The 17144-nt window shown below is 45.4% G+C and overlaps 1 protein-coding gene across 1 annotated transcript in view; it reads right to left on the bottom strand.

The window, feature by feature from the left end:
• Positions 1–16328, bottom strand: part of LOC121622484 (glutamate receptor ionotropic, kainate 2-like) — a 56984-nt gene extending 40656 nt beyond the window's left edge. The window contains exon 1 of the mRNA XM_041959461.1: positions 16205–16328. Coding sequence (XP_041815395.1) covers positions 16205–16328 — 124 coding nt within the window. The remainder of the gene's footprint in view (positions 1–16204) is intronic.
• Between the last annotated feature and the right edge of the window lie 816 nt (positions 16329–17144).

The raw sequence follows: 17144 nt of genomic DNA on the forward strand, positions 1-17144 counted from the left end.
TAATATGGCGAGAGAGGACGTTTGGGCCACAATCCACGTTCACGGGCAGCATGAGGCACCATGGGGCGGCCTTTACAAGTAGCTGCATAAGCTTCATGCAGGAAGCAGTCATCATGGAGCACTCGCGGACAGCGGTTTCACAGGAGAACCGATACATGTGGAAACGTAAATGCGTGCAAATCATGCAACTAATTATACTCTTATAGTACATCCAAATGTGAATTGTCTGCAATAAACTCAGTAAACCAGAATTCAGTATTAAGAAAAAGTTCAAACTTTGTGCTTCAAGAGGACAAGCAATCATGCATTCATTTTTCAGTATTTAACAGGCTGCCATGTTCACCATGCTATTTCAGTCTAAGCATTTGATATTTGTACATAATAATGAATATATGTTAAGCATGCGAAATATTTCCTTTTAGAAGTATACGATAATTGCACAGCTGGGATGATAAGGGTTCAGCTCTAGTTTTGGAAATATATCCAGATATAAATAGTGTTGGTGACGTGTTTATCAAGTGCCTAGTTTTTAATGTTTTTTGGGAACATTTATAAAATATAGCAAATTTTGCTCCAAGCCAGCGAGCCAGGACATATTTAATTTCAAGCGTAAATTGGGTCAGTGAGAATGATGACAGTAAGTCATGTAGTAGGTGGTGCAGTATGGCGGCGTATGCAGCATATTAAAGATTTCACAGAGAACATTTCTGTGTCAAACAGCTGAAACAGCTGTCGAGTCAAGCAGCTGCTTTCAACTTTCAATATAAACATAATAAAAAAAAAAAAGCAAGGAAAGCTAGTACACCTTTGAGGATGGACCGAATCGTGAGAAAGCTTTACAGAAATCAAACTTAAAAGAGAATGGATCGGAGGGGGGCGGGGGGTGGAAGGGGGCTTTGGGAGCAGCTCTGGGAAAAGGAGTCAAGAGGAGGGGTTCAGCAGTCCATCCACGACTCCCGTCCTCTCGGAGGACAGGGAGCCGGTTTGATGAAATCCTGAAAACTGAGAAAACTTTAAAGCCTGTTTATCGATTCAATTACGGAGAGCGAGGGGGGGAAAAGTGAGACTGAGAAGAGAAAGACGGAGTGACGCATTTTTAAAAGAGTGGAGAAAGAGAGCAAGAGCTGTACAATAATAGACACGGAGGCTATAAATAGCTTGTGGCCGTGGCAGGGAGTGATAGAAAAGGAGTGCGGGAGGGCAAAGAAGATGTCATTAATTTAGGAAAGTGAGCTTTATCACTGTCACCATCGCACAGCCATATGTTGTGGTTCCTTGCTTTCTTTTCTGGCTCCAGGAGAGAATTGAAGGAGGTGAAATGGAGGAATATATATATATATATATATATATCTGTGTGTGTGAGTGTGTGTGTGTGTGTGTGTTTAAGGCACTTGAGTACATGTTTTGTGCTTCCCCGACATGATGCGAGCATGCTGCTCTTCGCAGCTTTCCGTTTCACTGAAATGCATTAACGTTCAAAAGCCTGAATACCCGTGAATCACCATTAAAGATGATTGGAATCATGTCAGTCTGATCTAATGGATAATTATGACTCTGTTGCCCCGAGGGAGCAGACTGAGCTCCACTGGGCTCTTCGGCGGGTGTGAAAATGAGCGTCGGGGTACCAAGTTCTGCCCGACAGATTTCTGCCGAACGCTGGACGTCTTGGGGATCCTGGGTTTAAAAGAAACCACACACCTTTGAGTCCACGTGAGAGCAGAGACATTCAATTAAGTCCACAGATGTAGTATTTCCGAGGAGATGTTAAGCATCGCTTTACGCTGAAAGCACGCAGATAATGAAATGGCTCATGTCTGATTTGAACATTTCCTCCCAAACTGGACTTGCATTCTGGGAAATATTTGCACACTTTGGTATTGGGTGTAATGGATTTTGCTTAAAATCTAATAACACTCCAGTATCATCTCTCTATCCACCCTCCTCCCACTACTTGGCGTTGTGGTCCGTCTGATTGCAGGTGTGTGAGTTACAGCTGAAATAATCAGTGTGTGTGTGTGTGTGTGTGTGATTTATAGAGCCGCCATCATTGGGACTGGTGTGAATTATAGTGCAAATGAAAGCTCTGAGTGAGTTATGAGCTGGATAATCACCCTGACGAGAAAACAGGCCTGCTGATCTGAGTGTCTCAGTGTGTGTGTGTGCGTGTGCGTGTGTGTGTGTATGAGAGAGAGAAAGAGAGAGCCTGAGCTGAAAGTGGAAATGAAAAGGCCGTGTGGGAGGGCGTCTCCTCTATGTAAATTTGACTCCCTTTTAATGTTTGTTCGCAGTTCATCGAGTGCGTTTTGGATTGAACGTTACAAAGGAACTTCGTCATCGACTTCCTTTCTGACAGAAATTAACCTTGAAGTTCACGCACAGGTGATTAAAATGCCTCTATTGCTCACATGCTGCTCGGAACAAAGATTAAAACTAGCACCACATTTCTGTGACTTCGGCACTCTGTAAGCACCAGCAGGGAGAATGTATTTACTACTAAAAGAAAAGGCTTACTTACTAAACTGAATGAAAATATAATTAGCTCTTTCTACTCAAGGATGCTCTTGTACACTGGGAGATGGGAGTCAGATATGTTGCCATGGTGACCCATACATCCATGCTATGGCTGAGAGGCATCTGCAGTTTTGGAATCTGAGCAGCTGATTGGAGGAGGAAGGGCGTTGTGATAGTGCATACAGCCTGTCTCTGTGACTAATGACCAGCAGCGCAGCTGCAGGATGGCGGTGGGCTGTGGGGTGGGTGCCATGGCAACCAGCGAGCAACCCTGTCGCTAGGGCAAGTGGCCCAGGTATGAAGTCACTCAGTTAGGCTTGAAGACCTCGACTCACCACACCCCAACACCCTGGCCTGCTTCTGTCTCCCTCCATCTTTCAGCCGGTGAGTGTCAGCGCTCGGAGCCAATAAGCAGGAGGCAAAAGTGATGGAAACGCTCCGTAAATATCCCCGAAATTCCCGGTGGGAGCGCTCCCTGACATGTTTGGCGGTGAATGGGACATGATGCATGAAGGCCTGCGGAGAGTCGCCGCCCCTGGTCATTAATCTGAAGCTCCCTTTGCGGTAGACTGACCTTCCTACGCAGCACAAGGGCCAATTCTCTCTTTCCCTGAAGATCCCCAGAAATCTGACCACGGGCATGGGCCGCATCGCATTGTGCAGGATGCTCGCCAGTGATATCACACAAACAAACTATCATCAGTGTAGCCTGCAAAGGAAATGAAGTTCTGGTGTGTGACCTTCTTTCTCATAAAAGCATCATTTAAGCATTATTTGTGCGCTGAAGTCTGACATTCTAGGCTATTCTATTCTATTCTACATGTATGGGCAGAGCCACACGCTGCTGTAATACTGCCGCAGAGGTGATATATAAGAGTGTATTCTTTGACCAGCTACAGCCTAGAGATAACATCTTATAGAGCCTTGGTTTTGTAGGAGCATGATAAGGAAAAGCAGTAAACTCAGTTAATAGAGGCACATTTTCTAAGAAGATACTTGATAGAGATCTTGGTTGAGTCTAGTAAACTTATTTAGGAGCCAAACCTGAGCTCAAATCAAAGAGAAACAAGAGCAAAAGCAATAATAGGTAGAAATCCCCGAATAGGAAATCAGGTGTTATACTGTGAGAGACCAAGTTATAAAGATGTCAAAAAAGCACAATAAAGCAGAATAAAAAGCCAACCATTACAGTGAGTCAGCAATCAATCAATAATAATCAATCACCCTGTTAGAGTTTTGGAATCTGAACATAAAACCATTAGAAAAGCAGCTTACGCGAACAACAGTTCAGCTCTTATAATCTGACTTGTTTGGCTTGTTGTGTGTCTTCCCTCCAGAATAGCATCACTCCTGTCACCCTAAAGCCTCTTGACACCAGACCGGACCGTCACCTGCCACTGCTGGACGCTAAGCCCCGGGCTGACTCACACACTTGAACATACACGTGTGAACACACGCACTCGCGCTGCGCTCCAAAGATTGAGCCTAAGCAAACCTGTCAGGTAAGAAACAACTGAGTCCAGGGGGAAAAATGTGACCGGTGTGAGGATTTAAAGCCCCCGCCAGCGGCGTTCAGAGACACCTACGTTCAGCTACACACAGTAATAACCAGCTATACCATTGCTGAAAGTTCAATCCCATCAATCTGTTGTAATGAGCACACGCAGTCCTCAATTAGGAATGTGTGCCACCACCCTCGTCCCTGACCCAGCTCCAAGTGGGAAACCAGTGATCATATAACATGTATTAATTCTGAGCGCTGGCAACAGATGTGCTAATTTGCCTGGCTCTCTCTATTCATAATAATGTGCCAGCTCCCTCCTCAAAATATGTGCTAATTTGCAAGTGCTCATTGTGGATGTGCTAAACTACCGGCTGACATTTTGTGTGCTAATTTGTCAAGCAGGGACCCCTTTTGGTACTAATTGTGCCAAACTGTGAGTACACTTCCACAGGCCTTGAATTGCTGAAGTCCCAAATGACTTCTGTCTGCTCACAGTTTCCAACCTCTCCACCGCTCTCGAATAGTGAATGCAGCTGAAAAGAAATACTACTGTGAAAATAAGATGTATAAGTGCGCGCACACACTCACGCACACACAGACCCACACGCAGAAGCACGCGTTTCACAGAAATATGTGCCTGCTCTTGAGATTAGACGAGCTCCTTAAAGAAACATAAGAGTGCGGCTAGAGTCAAATGCTATGTAGTTCTGTAATATCATCAAGCACACACACACGCACACGTGCGCGCACACACACACACAATGCAGAAATAACAGCCTGTTTCTGAGATTAAAGAGGCTACTTAAAGAAACATAAAGTCACAACCCGGGTTTACTATAAAGATGTGTTATATTAAAATGAACCACTTTGCTGAAATGCTTCTTATTATCGCCTGTGGATCCTTCAGCAACAGCTGAGGCATGAGCATGCTGACATGTGAACACAGTCTGGACGAATGTTCTTGAGCTTCAGCTTCCTGCTCGGACAAACATGGAAACATAGTGAGGCCAGATGATGAGTTCAAGGAATTAGGAGCCATCAAGCTGATTTTTTCCCCCTTTTCTAACTGTTAGCATATCCAGTTAAAATTGGGATCTGAATTAACAGGCGTGCAGAAAATTTGATTACCTGAAATTCATCACTCAACATTTCACAACAAACACTGATGATTCTATTTAAGGCTCCAACTTATGCAACACTGTTGGCTGCAACAATGAAAAAATGTGTATTTCCAATGTCACCTAATCTGCCAATTTGTTTTCTTTTAATTGGCTGATTAACGATAGACAGCAATTAAATGAATAAGGCAATAAAAAGCCATTTGAGACATGATGAGCAGATGAAAAATGTTCTTCAGAAGGAATGCAGTGCTTGCAATTTTTTATTTGATTTGATTAATGAGTTGTTGTCTCATTGTTAATTCTTTTCAACACTGACATTAAGCCACTTTGCAAGCAAAGGTCAGAACAGTGGATCGTTTTTCTAAAAACGCACTTCATCACACATTCTTTTGTGTAAGAAAGTTTTGTTTGTGGAGTAAAACAAATATTGCACCAATGGTTTAACAGTGGGTACAAATCACGTGTACTTTATTTTACTATCAACCATTTTGCAGGCATAGAGTTACAATATAAAGTAAGTTGCTTGCAAAGAGTGAAAAATGTTTTTTTAAAGCTTCAGATGCACACAAATCAGCAGACGCACAGAAGTTGTAAAATAACATGCAGGAAGGTGGCAACGCCTTATTGAGCGCTGCCTGAGGAAGAGCCGTCAAGCTTCAATAAATATTTTCACTCTTAGCAAGCAAAGACTTTTTAATTGGCTTTATGTTTCACTGTGGGCCACTTTGGGAATCTTTTTCCTCCACTGCATCTGACAGATACCAAAGCTCAGAGTCTGGCAGATTTTTGAATGCATCGTCTCCACCTGGGGGAGGATAGCATTGCTTTGCCTCTATCCTGATTGGATCTGACCCGTGGTTGTGACTTCTCGATCACAAGGTGGCCAGTACCCTGCTTTATCGTCTATTTTATTCTAAATGTGACCTTACCAAATTTACCAAATAAACATTGCGCAGTTGAAAACGACTTGAAACTAGCGATTAAGACCATAAACTCATTAGGAAACTGTAATAAATCAAGAAGAAAATAGGGACATTTTCCCATAAACTTACATACAATCAGACTTCTATTTGCAGCCAGTGGAGTCGCCCCCTGCAGGCCATTAGAAGAATGAAGGTTTAAGGCACTTTGCATTATCTTCACTTTTCAGGCCCGGAGGCTCCGTCCACTATTTATACAGTTCATGTACCTGCACAAATACTCCAGATAATATTTGAAATATTCAAGATATTACCATGGAAACAAGATTTACACAAATAAATTCTGCAAATGGGGGCAACCATGCCTATTAGCATATAACTGCCAATGTTATCATGCTTGCCACAATAGCACGGCACATATAAATGTATTCAACAGATATAAACCAGGAAGTTATGATGTATTGTACATCGCAGCTGTGGCAAGAAATCACTGTGTTTTAGGGGAAAATATAGCGGCTTTCACACATTGTGGGTTTTATGAGCCTTCGAGCGCTCGCACCTCCTGTCTGACTTCCACGCATAAACATGAGTATTCCCAAAACCGCAGTCACAAGCTTATAAGTTCAAGTAAATAATACAAATCCCAAAACTGCACTCAGGAGCATTTTCTGCCAACACACAAAATATGTGATTTGGCTGTAATATACAGGCCAGGGAGGGAGGCCTGGCCAGTTATTGAACAGAATGCATCCTAATACTTCATGCCTCACCCATCTCTGCCATTTCTCTCCCTGCGCCCCGTCTTTTTCTCTCCTTTATCAAACAGCCGCGCGCGCACACACACACACACACACACACACACAGAGCGCCTTCCTCACTCCCTCCGACTAGAGTACATCTCATGGTGGCCTCGGCAGGTGACAGATGGCGACCTCACAGCGCTGCTCACTGTAAACTGAGTTTTAATCAAGCCTAAGCACGTGTGAGAGATGCTAATTATCCACTGCAGGCTAAAGGAGGAAGGAGTCCAGCCTGGAGAACATTGTGACTATGCATGTGCAACGTGAGCCCCTGCTTTATAATCATTTTTTCCTATTGTGATAAAAACTGTTAGGGCATTATTATCCATTTATGACATTGCGGTGCAGATATGTCAGGCAGGATGAACTGGGTGTCTCCAGCGTCCCTCTAACCCTCAAGATGCATCGCTCACCAAAATAAATATAGATGAGAACTTGACTAACAGTAATCTTGGAGTCTTAAAACTAACTCTCTGAAAGTTAAACAGCGGGATTTCCAACTGTCTCTCAGCAGGCTTTCCAAAAGACTCTAACACTACTGTGCCTTTTCTGATCATTTACATTTCAGACGTGAGACCACGGCTCTCATTTGAAAAGAGAGTGATAGCATGGGCAAACCAGAATTACAACATCTCTAACACGCATTAAACATATATCATACACCGCCGACCTTGGTGCAGAGCTAAAAAGAACTTCAATTTATAATGATGCAATTAGGTCACGGAAAATTATGTGAGACTCTATCGTCCTCCTTGCTCCCTTCGCCGCACTCATTCTAATTCTCGCTGTTCTCCTGCTCATCAAAATGGCCCTGTATTACACTCTTCCCATTGTCATTTTGAACAAAATGGCTGTAAAATTAGACTTTCTTTCTTGTCGAAGGGCAGATGTTATCTCCCGTCAGAGCCAAAGGTCAAGAATTAATTCAGGAGGCGGCTCTTTATTGCTCGCAGCCTGGTTTTTGAAAGGCGGTGGATGGAGGTGGGAAAAAAGAGACATTTCACAGGATTTTGATAATCTGATTATAGTAATTTTTAATCTTCATTTAGAGATCCTTGCACAGAAGGCGATTATCATTTTTCAGATAGGAAATTACACAGGAGCTGGTAACCCTGACTATAATATGCTGAAAATATATGAAGTAAAATATAAATATATACTGTAGATTGGGCAAGAATGTTCTCACACACAAAAATTTAATTACAGCCCCTGGGAGAATCATTGCGGTTTGCAATGCATTATAATTCAAAGCCATTTCTGTCATTAAAAGAATATGAACATGAAGGAGTAGACTATATAAGGGCTGCTCAAGCCTTGAGACAAATAGGCATTGTACACAAAGGCCTGCACCATGTCCTGCATATGTTAAGACACATTATAAAGTAAGTCATGGCGCTAAAAGCTGCAGCACAGCGCTCTATTCCACAATTGCTGAAGTCCAATGGAAATCTCAGACTGAAAAGGTATTGTTTGCTTTGGTACAAAAGGAAATAAAGGTGTGGAACGTATATGCCATATTCGTGCCTTTGTGTGCAAGGACACTGAGACCAGTGGGAAAGGCAAAGGAAGGCATGATGACAGCGCGAGAGAACAAAGTGGAGGGGAAGGACCGAGAGAGAAGCGGAGACAAAGAAGAAAAGGATGGAAGGACAGCGAAGGACAAAGAGCCGAAGAAAATGGAGAAGAGGGAATGGACACAAAACTCGATTCTGAAAGTGCACCTCGATGTCGTACTGTTTGCTCACAGCCCGTCATGTGCTTAGAAAACAACAGGTGATGGCTGCGATGCCTAAAGTCAGAGTAACCTGTAGGATGCACGCGGATGGCAGATGGGTCTGCTGTCAGACAACCAAAAAGGGGAGTTTGGAGAAGGAGGGATGGAGAGGGGGAGGAGGGGTGGGGCGCGGAAAAAAATGGATGAGCTGAAGGAAAGGAAGAGGGAGAAATGGAGAATAAAAGAGGTCACTGGAGGCAGATAAAAGACACTCAATTAAACGACTGAATGGATGGCCCATTAGACCTGAACGGACACCTGCACCCCCCCTCTCCTCTCCCTCAGCCACAGGGCAGGAAAATGTCAGCTCCTGGTTTGGGTTCATCAGCATCCCATCAGCCACCGCTGTACACAAGCTGATAATCAGAGCTACAGGTACAAGTCAATATGCTACACTTTGCGGCAAAGGTGTGTCAATTTGTCTCGCTTGTTCTGCAAACACACACAGGCAATTGCAGAGCAGCAGAGAGAGAGAAGGAAATGAAAGAGACCTGACTTTAGAGAGGGAAACAGCCAGAGGCTCCCCGATAAAAAAGAAATGACTGAATAATGAAGTTCCTCAAATATGCACGCTCATTTCTTCGCAATAAATAAGAAAAAGATCTTGAGGATAAATGCGGAAAGAAAATAAAGGTGAAATTGGTGGAAAATTCGAGAGTCCTCTTCCAATCTTTCTCCTGATCTGCCGTCGACTGTTTGTTTCAGCATTTCTCGTATTCATTCACACCCTGCTGGGTAGGAAATTCAGCGTCTTTTGTCATGTTTGGCAAGCAGTGGCCGGGTGTGGGTATGTCTCACTGGGAGCCGCGCGAGGGAAACGGATGCGATTGGCTTCATTACGTCTCCTCAAAATCTTGAAACGGATGCAAGACGGGAAATCAATGCAAGTCTGCCCCAATCAACCGTTACGCTTTGTGCATGTGGATGAGGGCGGGACTGGTGGGTCACATCAAACAAATGTAGCTTAGCATTACAGCAGCTTCGGCCTAAAGACTCACTCGTGTGCTTCACGAGCTAAAGCCGCTACAAACGAACTGCTTTTTTTGCCTGGGCATGTTTATCCTCTCCTCTCACCTTTCCTTTTAACAGTGTCTTCGAAAACAAGGGGGAGGCAACACAAACACTCGAAAAATCCCTCCGAGCGAAAGCAGGGAGGAAGGCCGGAAAAATGAAATTCAACATAGCAGGAGGAGACGTTTTGCATAGCCCTGGTGGATCATGGACAAAAGAGTGCCACGCTGACTCAAAGAACATGATTTTAAGTAAGCCTGCCTCAATACGTCCTCCCACAGAGCCCATTTCCCCCTGTGTCCTTGGTTCACACAGAGAAACGTTCGTACATCCGACCGGCTGTGCTGTCAATGGGAGCCCGAACTCTGCTTTCTTTCTCTTCCAGTCAGCGGCTCGCCCTCCTCCTCTCACTCCTTTATTCAGGCTGGCTGGAGATGAAGGTGAATCACCACGTTCTAACCTGATACAGCACAGGACGGCTCTCTGGAATCAATTGACTTATGCATCCTGTGCAGGTTGGACGTCGATGCCTTCGTTTACGCCCCCCCCCCCCCTCTTAATAATCCAGGCCGCGTTCTTTAAAATTCACATGTAATTGCTTCCATTTTACAGAACGCGTCAAGAGACAGCTTTAATCGCCCTATAGCACATCTAACAAAAGCCAATCAATGACCCTCCTATGTATTAAGCATAGAGCAAATACACAGTAAACATTTACTCTGGCTCCCAATTAGCACTATCACCAGCTTCCATATTAAACCATTGACAAGCTATGTTTGCTTCCCTCAATTAAGCAATCACTTAATAGTTAATTACCACAGTTGAGCTCCCATGAAGTTAAAGGGCTCGCATGTTCCTCCCACATACTGCGGCAAGTGGAAGGTCTATTTTTCACACAACGCATAGCGCAGCCAGTTCAGGATGCACGTCACACTGAGAGCAAATGAACGAGTCCGACTGGGTTTGAACTGGGATAGGAAGACAAAATGTGATAATGGCTCCATGTGTACCATGCAGACCTGCAGAAGCTTGTGGCTGCTTTAAGTCGTGCATTATTAACCCAGTCCCACACATCCTTCTTACAGAACACATTTGTTCTTTCTTTTTTTTTTTTTTTGAGTTGATGTGTTTGTATTCTCACAGATGGAAACCTGTGATAGATACACACAGGATGGGGCCAGCCGGGACTTGGCACTGGTTACTTGCGAGGCTGCCAGTTTCTCTCTCTCTTTTTCTTTTTTTTCCCCACATTATTCCTCTCAGCAAAACAAACATATTGATTTTTATTGATTCCCACCATTTTAAAGTCTCCTGGAAGTGTAGACGGCCAAATATGCAATGAGAGAATATGGATAAATTCATGAAATCCTAATAAAAACAGATTTGGGGTTTAGCTCCCAAAGGAACCTTGAAGGATACATGTTACCTACGTTTTTCTGCCTGTAAAAGCTATTTCATGCACATCTGTATGGCCCAGGTAAATTTTCAGCTTGCTAATACTATACCGCTGACATTTATTCAGAGCTGCAGTGCACGACTCCTGGTCTCCTGCTATATTTCCACAGCACTCTCTCCTGTCCTTTTTGTCTCTCTTCACAGAGGCCATCAGAAAACAGTAATAAAAAACCACAACTGAGAGTGGGCTGAGAGTGGACTGCTCAGAGGCAAACTAATCTATCTTTACTCTGTATCTGCTGGCCTCAACACTCACTGTTTTTCTTCTCACTCACACTTTACACAGACTCCCTCTCCCCCCCATCTCTAACAATCACTCTTGTTTTTCTTACACCTCTCAGCGACTTCAAATGTTCTCCCATCTCCCGTGGCGAGATTCGGAGAAGGACAGCTCCACATGTGTTAAAAGATGCACAAAAAAAAAACAAAAAAACATGATTCCTTGTGAGCGTTTTCAGCTCTGACCTTCAGTCAGCTCTCACCCAGACAACCAGACAGCAAGACATGCTGCAGGGCTCTTCTCAAGGGACAGTTTCGCAGAACAATTGCACACATAACCCCTAACCCATCTGATATCCAGGGAAATCCTTGAGTGACAATGACGACGAGTGAGAGGCTGTGAATAATGAATGCCAATACTGAAGCCAAGCCTCGCACGAGGCAGCGCAAGAATACGGCACTCACATGCATTTTTTTTTATTTTCAAAAATAGACAGTATGTCAGCGGAGGCAGTTGTGCCCAAACTGATTACCCTGCAAAGAAGGTCAATCATCTAAAGCCTCCATCGTGTAAATAATCTTCTCAAATATAGCCGGTAATAGCACAACAAGAAAACTAATTTCATACCTCGCAGACATTTTCCGTTCGAAAACGGCAAAAAACCATCTGTACCCCGAATTAATCACCATTGAGCCTTTTGTAACCGAGGCATGACAGCAAGACCTTCAAAGACTGAGGAATGTAAACATGTTTAAAGAAATCCATCTAGATAGCTCCCTCCTTGAAACCCATGTGTGGTGCCGCATGCTAATGTAAGACAGATCTCCTTTTTGTTCTTGAAACCCACGTTGGGTATTTTTAAACCATGGAAATCATTTGCCAGCAGAGAGGAGATAGTTTCATATTTCTATAAGCTATAGCGGGGCCAAGTGACACATGAATATTTTAAGCAGCTTTGTGCCTGTTTAAATGTGTTTGCTGTGAACGCGCTGGCAGTGGGCCAGGGCACAGGGTGTTATCCGTAATTCCTGCAATCCTAAACTAAACTCCAGCATGCTGATAATTCAGGCTGGCGGAAAGCAAAAGCAAATAAAGTCAATTAACTACAAACTCCCCTTGAATTTGCTCCCTCTACCCTTTCTTGTTCTTGACGAGCCTGTAATTTTGCCACCGCAACACAGTTTAGAGGATGAAAAGAGCGTTAAATATTAGAAATGCAATAAAGGACCTTTATCCTGGCACAGCATTGTGGAAGTAGTTAGATAAACATAGCTTGCACCAACGGGGATTGTGGCTTTTGCCAGAGGACTAGCTGGGAAAAAAGGAGGCTTGATTTCCTTTCCAAAATGAAAAACAATGATGTGTTTTTAGTCATAAATATTCCCAGACTTGTCTGTGCAGGGAAAATCTAAACACAAGCAGGAAATAAACAAACAAAATGAGCATCTCTGAGTCAACAATGCTTTCAGCAGCAGTTGACAGCCCAGGGACATACCGCGCCTGCCAATGTTGTTTGAAGATGGCGGCGATAATGTTATCGCTCAACCTCAGAGCCGCAGACCAACTGTAGTCATCAGAATTTTAAAGCATTTTATCGTCGGTTTCTCTTCTGTTTAAACGTCCTCCCGAGGCGTTTTACGAATTAGACACATGTCTTGAAGTGAAACTTGATTAGCTCTGATGGAATGGCAGATGCGATGACTCATTGTTTGTATGACTGAACATTTGTTTTGGGGACAGCTAAATAAGATCGTGTACATATGGCACTATTTTCTATGGCGGAGTGTAAAATTAACTATGACACATAGCGATATATATAAATACACTTTAATGCAACCCTGAATGTCCAACTCGCTTAAACCCAATGACCCATCTAACAAGTGACAAAGCTGAACTTTGGAAACAGCTCGTTAAAACACAGCTGTATTGAAAGCCTCTCAGAAAGAAGGTCAGATATTTTCACAAGCTCTCCTGACACCCCCATCAGAACATGCATTTCTTCAAATTTAAGGAGAACTGTTAGCATGTTAGCCAACCATAATTCAGCCTGCAAATTCCATTTGTCTTTGCACCACACACCTAAACTGCTTGATTTCATTTCATGTTCAAAGTGGACGTTTTAGAGCTTTTGCTTTTAGCCTTCAATGCACAAGTGGAGGTGGAGTGGCAATTGAAACGCACGCACGCACGCACGCACGCACGCACGCACGCACACACACACACACACACACACACACACACACAAACATTTTGTTCTGGGTTTCTGAGATCTTTTGCAGCATTGGCAGCCACAAAGTCTCATTCAGTGCATGCGTGAACTACTTCTAAAAAGTGAATCTCCTCTCAAGCGTATTTTATTACGCCTTGTAAGGGCTGCACGGGGTCCAGTTCAGCATCAGACTAAATGAATTACCTGCAAGATTTACAAACGAGGAACACAGAACGCCATAATTCAATTCTGTGTGGAAATTAGCTCAGCATATTCGCCTGCAGCTGGTGGCCGGAACGCTTCTTGTTTTTTTTTTTTCCTCTGACACTTGTCGCTCTGCGTGGTGAGACCGATGCTGTGAATGTGCGAGGGCTAACTTTGCTTTGGTGTTGCCCTGCGCGTGTACGTGTGTGTGTGCGCGCTTGTGTGTAAAGGTCTCAGCCTGACAGGAGAACAGTGGTTGTACAATGCGAGCCGCCTGTCTGGGCAGAATGGAACTCGGGGCAGGAAGGGAACAGACAGACCCGGAGGAGCTGACCTCCTCATTTAGCCAGCCTCCTGCAGGAGCAGCTGGATTATCTGCTGAGCCAGCACATCCTGCAGGACAGGACATGCACGGGGGAAAAGGACCAGTGGGCTCCACTGTCTCTCAAGGAAATGTTGTATTTCTACTCTCTCTCACACACACATACACACACACTTAGACACAATGACATAGATTTTCTTCTTTTGATAAAATCACCCGCAGCTCTATCGCAATCCATCTTTCTCTTCTGGAAACGCGGCTCCTTTGCGAGCAAACGCAGGCAGATAAGCACATCATCTTTTCTAAAGAGAATTAATTACACCGCACGAATGTTTCAACGGAAGGGTGTGAAGTGGATGCTAGTAGACTGACAAAAAAACCCGGAGACCAAAGCTTCTCCAGATCGCGTTTTAGTTTGTGCTTGTTGTTCAACAAGAGGCCGGTGAGCCGGGTCGCTGTCCGTGGTGCTGAACAGGCGAGGACTCTCGTTCAGGACCGCGGACAGAGACCCGGTTCATTGCTGCCACCTGAACGCGAGCATGCGCGTCACCTCAGTGACATGAACCACCTCTCATCTAGCACGGTTGTGCCTGTCGTGCCCGCCGGCGCCCTGCAGATCCAGCCTGTCGGCGCAGGCGGCATGTTGGGTGGCGGAGGAAACAGGTGAATACAGTGACTCCAAATAATCCCTCATTACCAAACACACACCGATCTGAATACACAACGCGGCGGGATCAGCTACCAGAATTCTCCTCAAGGTGTAACAACGCTTGGCAGATATCTTATCAATTTATCCCAGGAATAAACTCATCATGTGCCGGCTTGGAAACTTTCGTGTCAAATACTATTACGCAGGGACTTTGCCGCCCCCCGAGGATTACAGAGTAGACGCCGGGCGTCTGTCAGACAACGTGTGAGACGGGAAATCGCTCATCTGGCTGAGGATGCGGCAGGAAGACAAGCAGCACATCCCGTTGCCATAGCGGCGGCTCTTGCGGACGCGGCCTGACTCTTAAACAGGACCCTCGGGGGAATTGGGGATTGTAAGGATGTGTTGTCAACACTTGATGACATACGCGATCGGGGAGTAGGAGGTGAGGGGGGGGGGGGGGGGGCACCCCAGTCACCCCCACGATGCCGTCCGCGCAAAGCCATCCTGAGACGGATCTAATTAAGCAACAGAATCCGCCAGAGACTGTGATTTAGCCGTTTCACATCAGGCGTTAGCGGCACTGTTTTAAAGTTGTGAATCAGCAGCAACGCGCCGGAGTGGCAACTGTTGAGGAAGTACTTTAATCACCAACATTAATTAGAACATCTGTCCTGTCAGGCGATATTCTATGGTTCTTGAAGAGAAGTGGCTAATCACTTTTTAGGGTAATGGGCGACACTTGCGTGAGTGTGAGAGATGCTTTTCGGCAGGTGCGCGCACCGGTGCCGTTCGTGCGGCTCCCGACGTGACTCAGCCCGTCACCGTGAGCCGGAACTATCCGTTTCATCGAGGCTAATATAGGCATGAACGAGCAAGAGCACGGGGATCCCCGCTGGAGAGCAGCTGAGCGGAATTAGACATGAAAAGTAGGCTGCCGACCCGGCGTATTGACTGGCCCCGGCGACAGATCACACCGATTGATCCGCACTCCGGGGGTTGTGTTTACATGTAAGCGTTTACTGCAGAGGACGTGTCGGGGTGTTTAAAGGCCGTGGAGGTGCGAGACTGCGAGGGTGCTTGAGAGGAGACGTGAGTCTGGGGGTTGATGCTTTTTCTGGAGTTTCATCAGCTGCTCATATCCGTGAACTGTTGCATCCTTTCACGGGTCAAGCTACAGTTGATTTTCTTGCAAAGTTACTGTAACACTGGTTTCAAGGATCGCGGCGAGCGCCGTTCAACCTTGTTGGCGCGGTGCACTCGGCGGAGAGCCTTCGAAACAAGTGTTGCGGCGCATTATGAGATTATAAGGATGGAACTGTGAAATATTCATCTGAATGTTCAGCCAACTAATTAGAAAACAAGACCACAGCGCGACAAAATGTCTCCATAAACCTGCGCGTGCTTCCCGTGAATGTCATTCGGCTGTGGACAGTCGTGCCGGCAGTCCGCGTGATTGGACGTCGTTGCATGATGGTATATTATCACAAAACAGAATTCTTACCAAATCTTAAAACGTGTGGCATCCCGCGAGAGTAACCAAGAAACAGCAGCAGAAGCGGGATCAGCCTGAGGTTGGACCTGAAAACGAGACTGGTTATCATCAGATGATGGGAGGTAATCTTCATGTTGTTTTTAAAAAAATGCACAGTGGTTTAATCCACCCGGTGCGCGGGTTCGATTCCCCCGTAATTCTTCTACGGTCGTTGGGCAAGGCAGGGTGACGGCGGCCCTGGATGCGCAAGATCACGGCATGGTCACTTGCGCTTTCCCTAAATCCATTAGCAGTCCCGACATGATTCCTTCCCCTTCTCCTCCTTCACTGCGCCAAGAAACAACAATCCTCCGGGTCGAGGGACGGCGGGACATCCATGTCGAAGGGTACGGATCCAGTGAGGAGGGGGGGGAGCCCGAGCATGGGCTATGAGGTGAGGTGCTGGAGAGGGTTGGAGAGGGGCTAGAGAGCGCCAAGCAGAGGATACAGCAGCGATATGCAGCCCCCTATGAGGCGCTCTGGGTTGCTTGCGCTCCCATTATACTGCACTGCTGCACAGGCTCTGACGTCGAGCCAAGGTTAGTGTTGTGAACGCGCACCAGAGAAAGACAGAGAGAGGGAGAGCGAGGGAGAGAGAGGGAGAGCGAGAGAGATGGATGTACAGATAGAAAGCGATGAAAAGGAGGGAGGGATGTAGAGAGAGGGAGATGGATGGAGGGGGAAGAGAGACAGAGGGGAAATAAGGGGGAGGGAGGGGTGGGGAAACTTTATTTCATCCCACCTTCCTCGGTCATAGTTTCTCCGTTTCCTTCATAACTTGCCCTCAAGCTTGCGTGCATTTGAAGATTTGCCGGTAAAAAAAAAGAAAAATACGAGCTCTGAAGCGCAAAAAAGCAACAGTAACTTCAGGGTGAACCCTCGCTCGCTGTCCGTCCGGATAGGATCACCT

This window comes from Chelmon rostratus, chromosome 18 (assembly GCF_017976325.1).
Source record: "Chelmon rostratus isolate fCheRos1 chromosome 18, fCheRos1.pri, whole genome shotgun sequence".
Taxonomy (NCBI): Eukaryota; Metazoa; Chordata; class Actinopteri; order Chaetodontiformes; family Chaetodontidae; genus Chelmon; species Chelmon rostratus.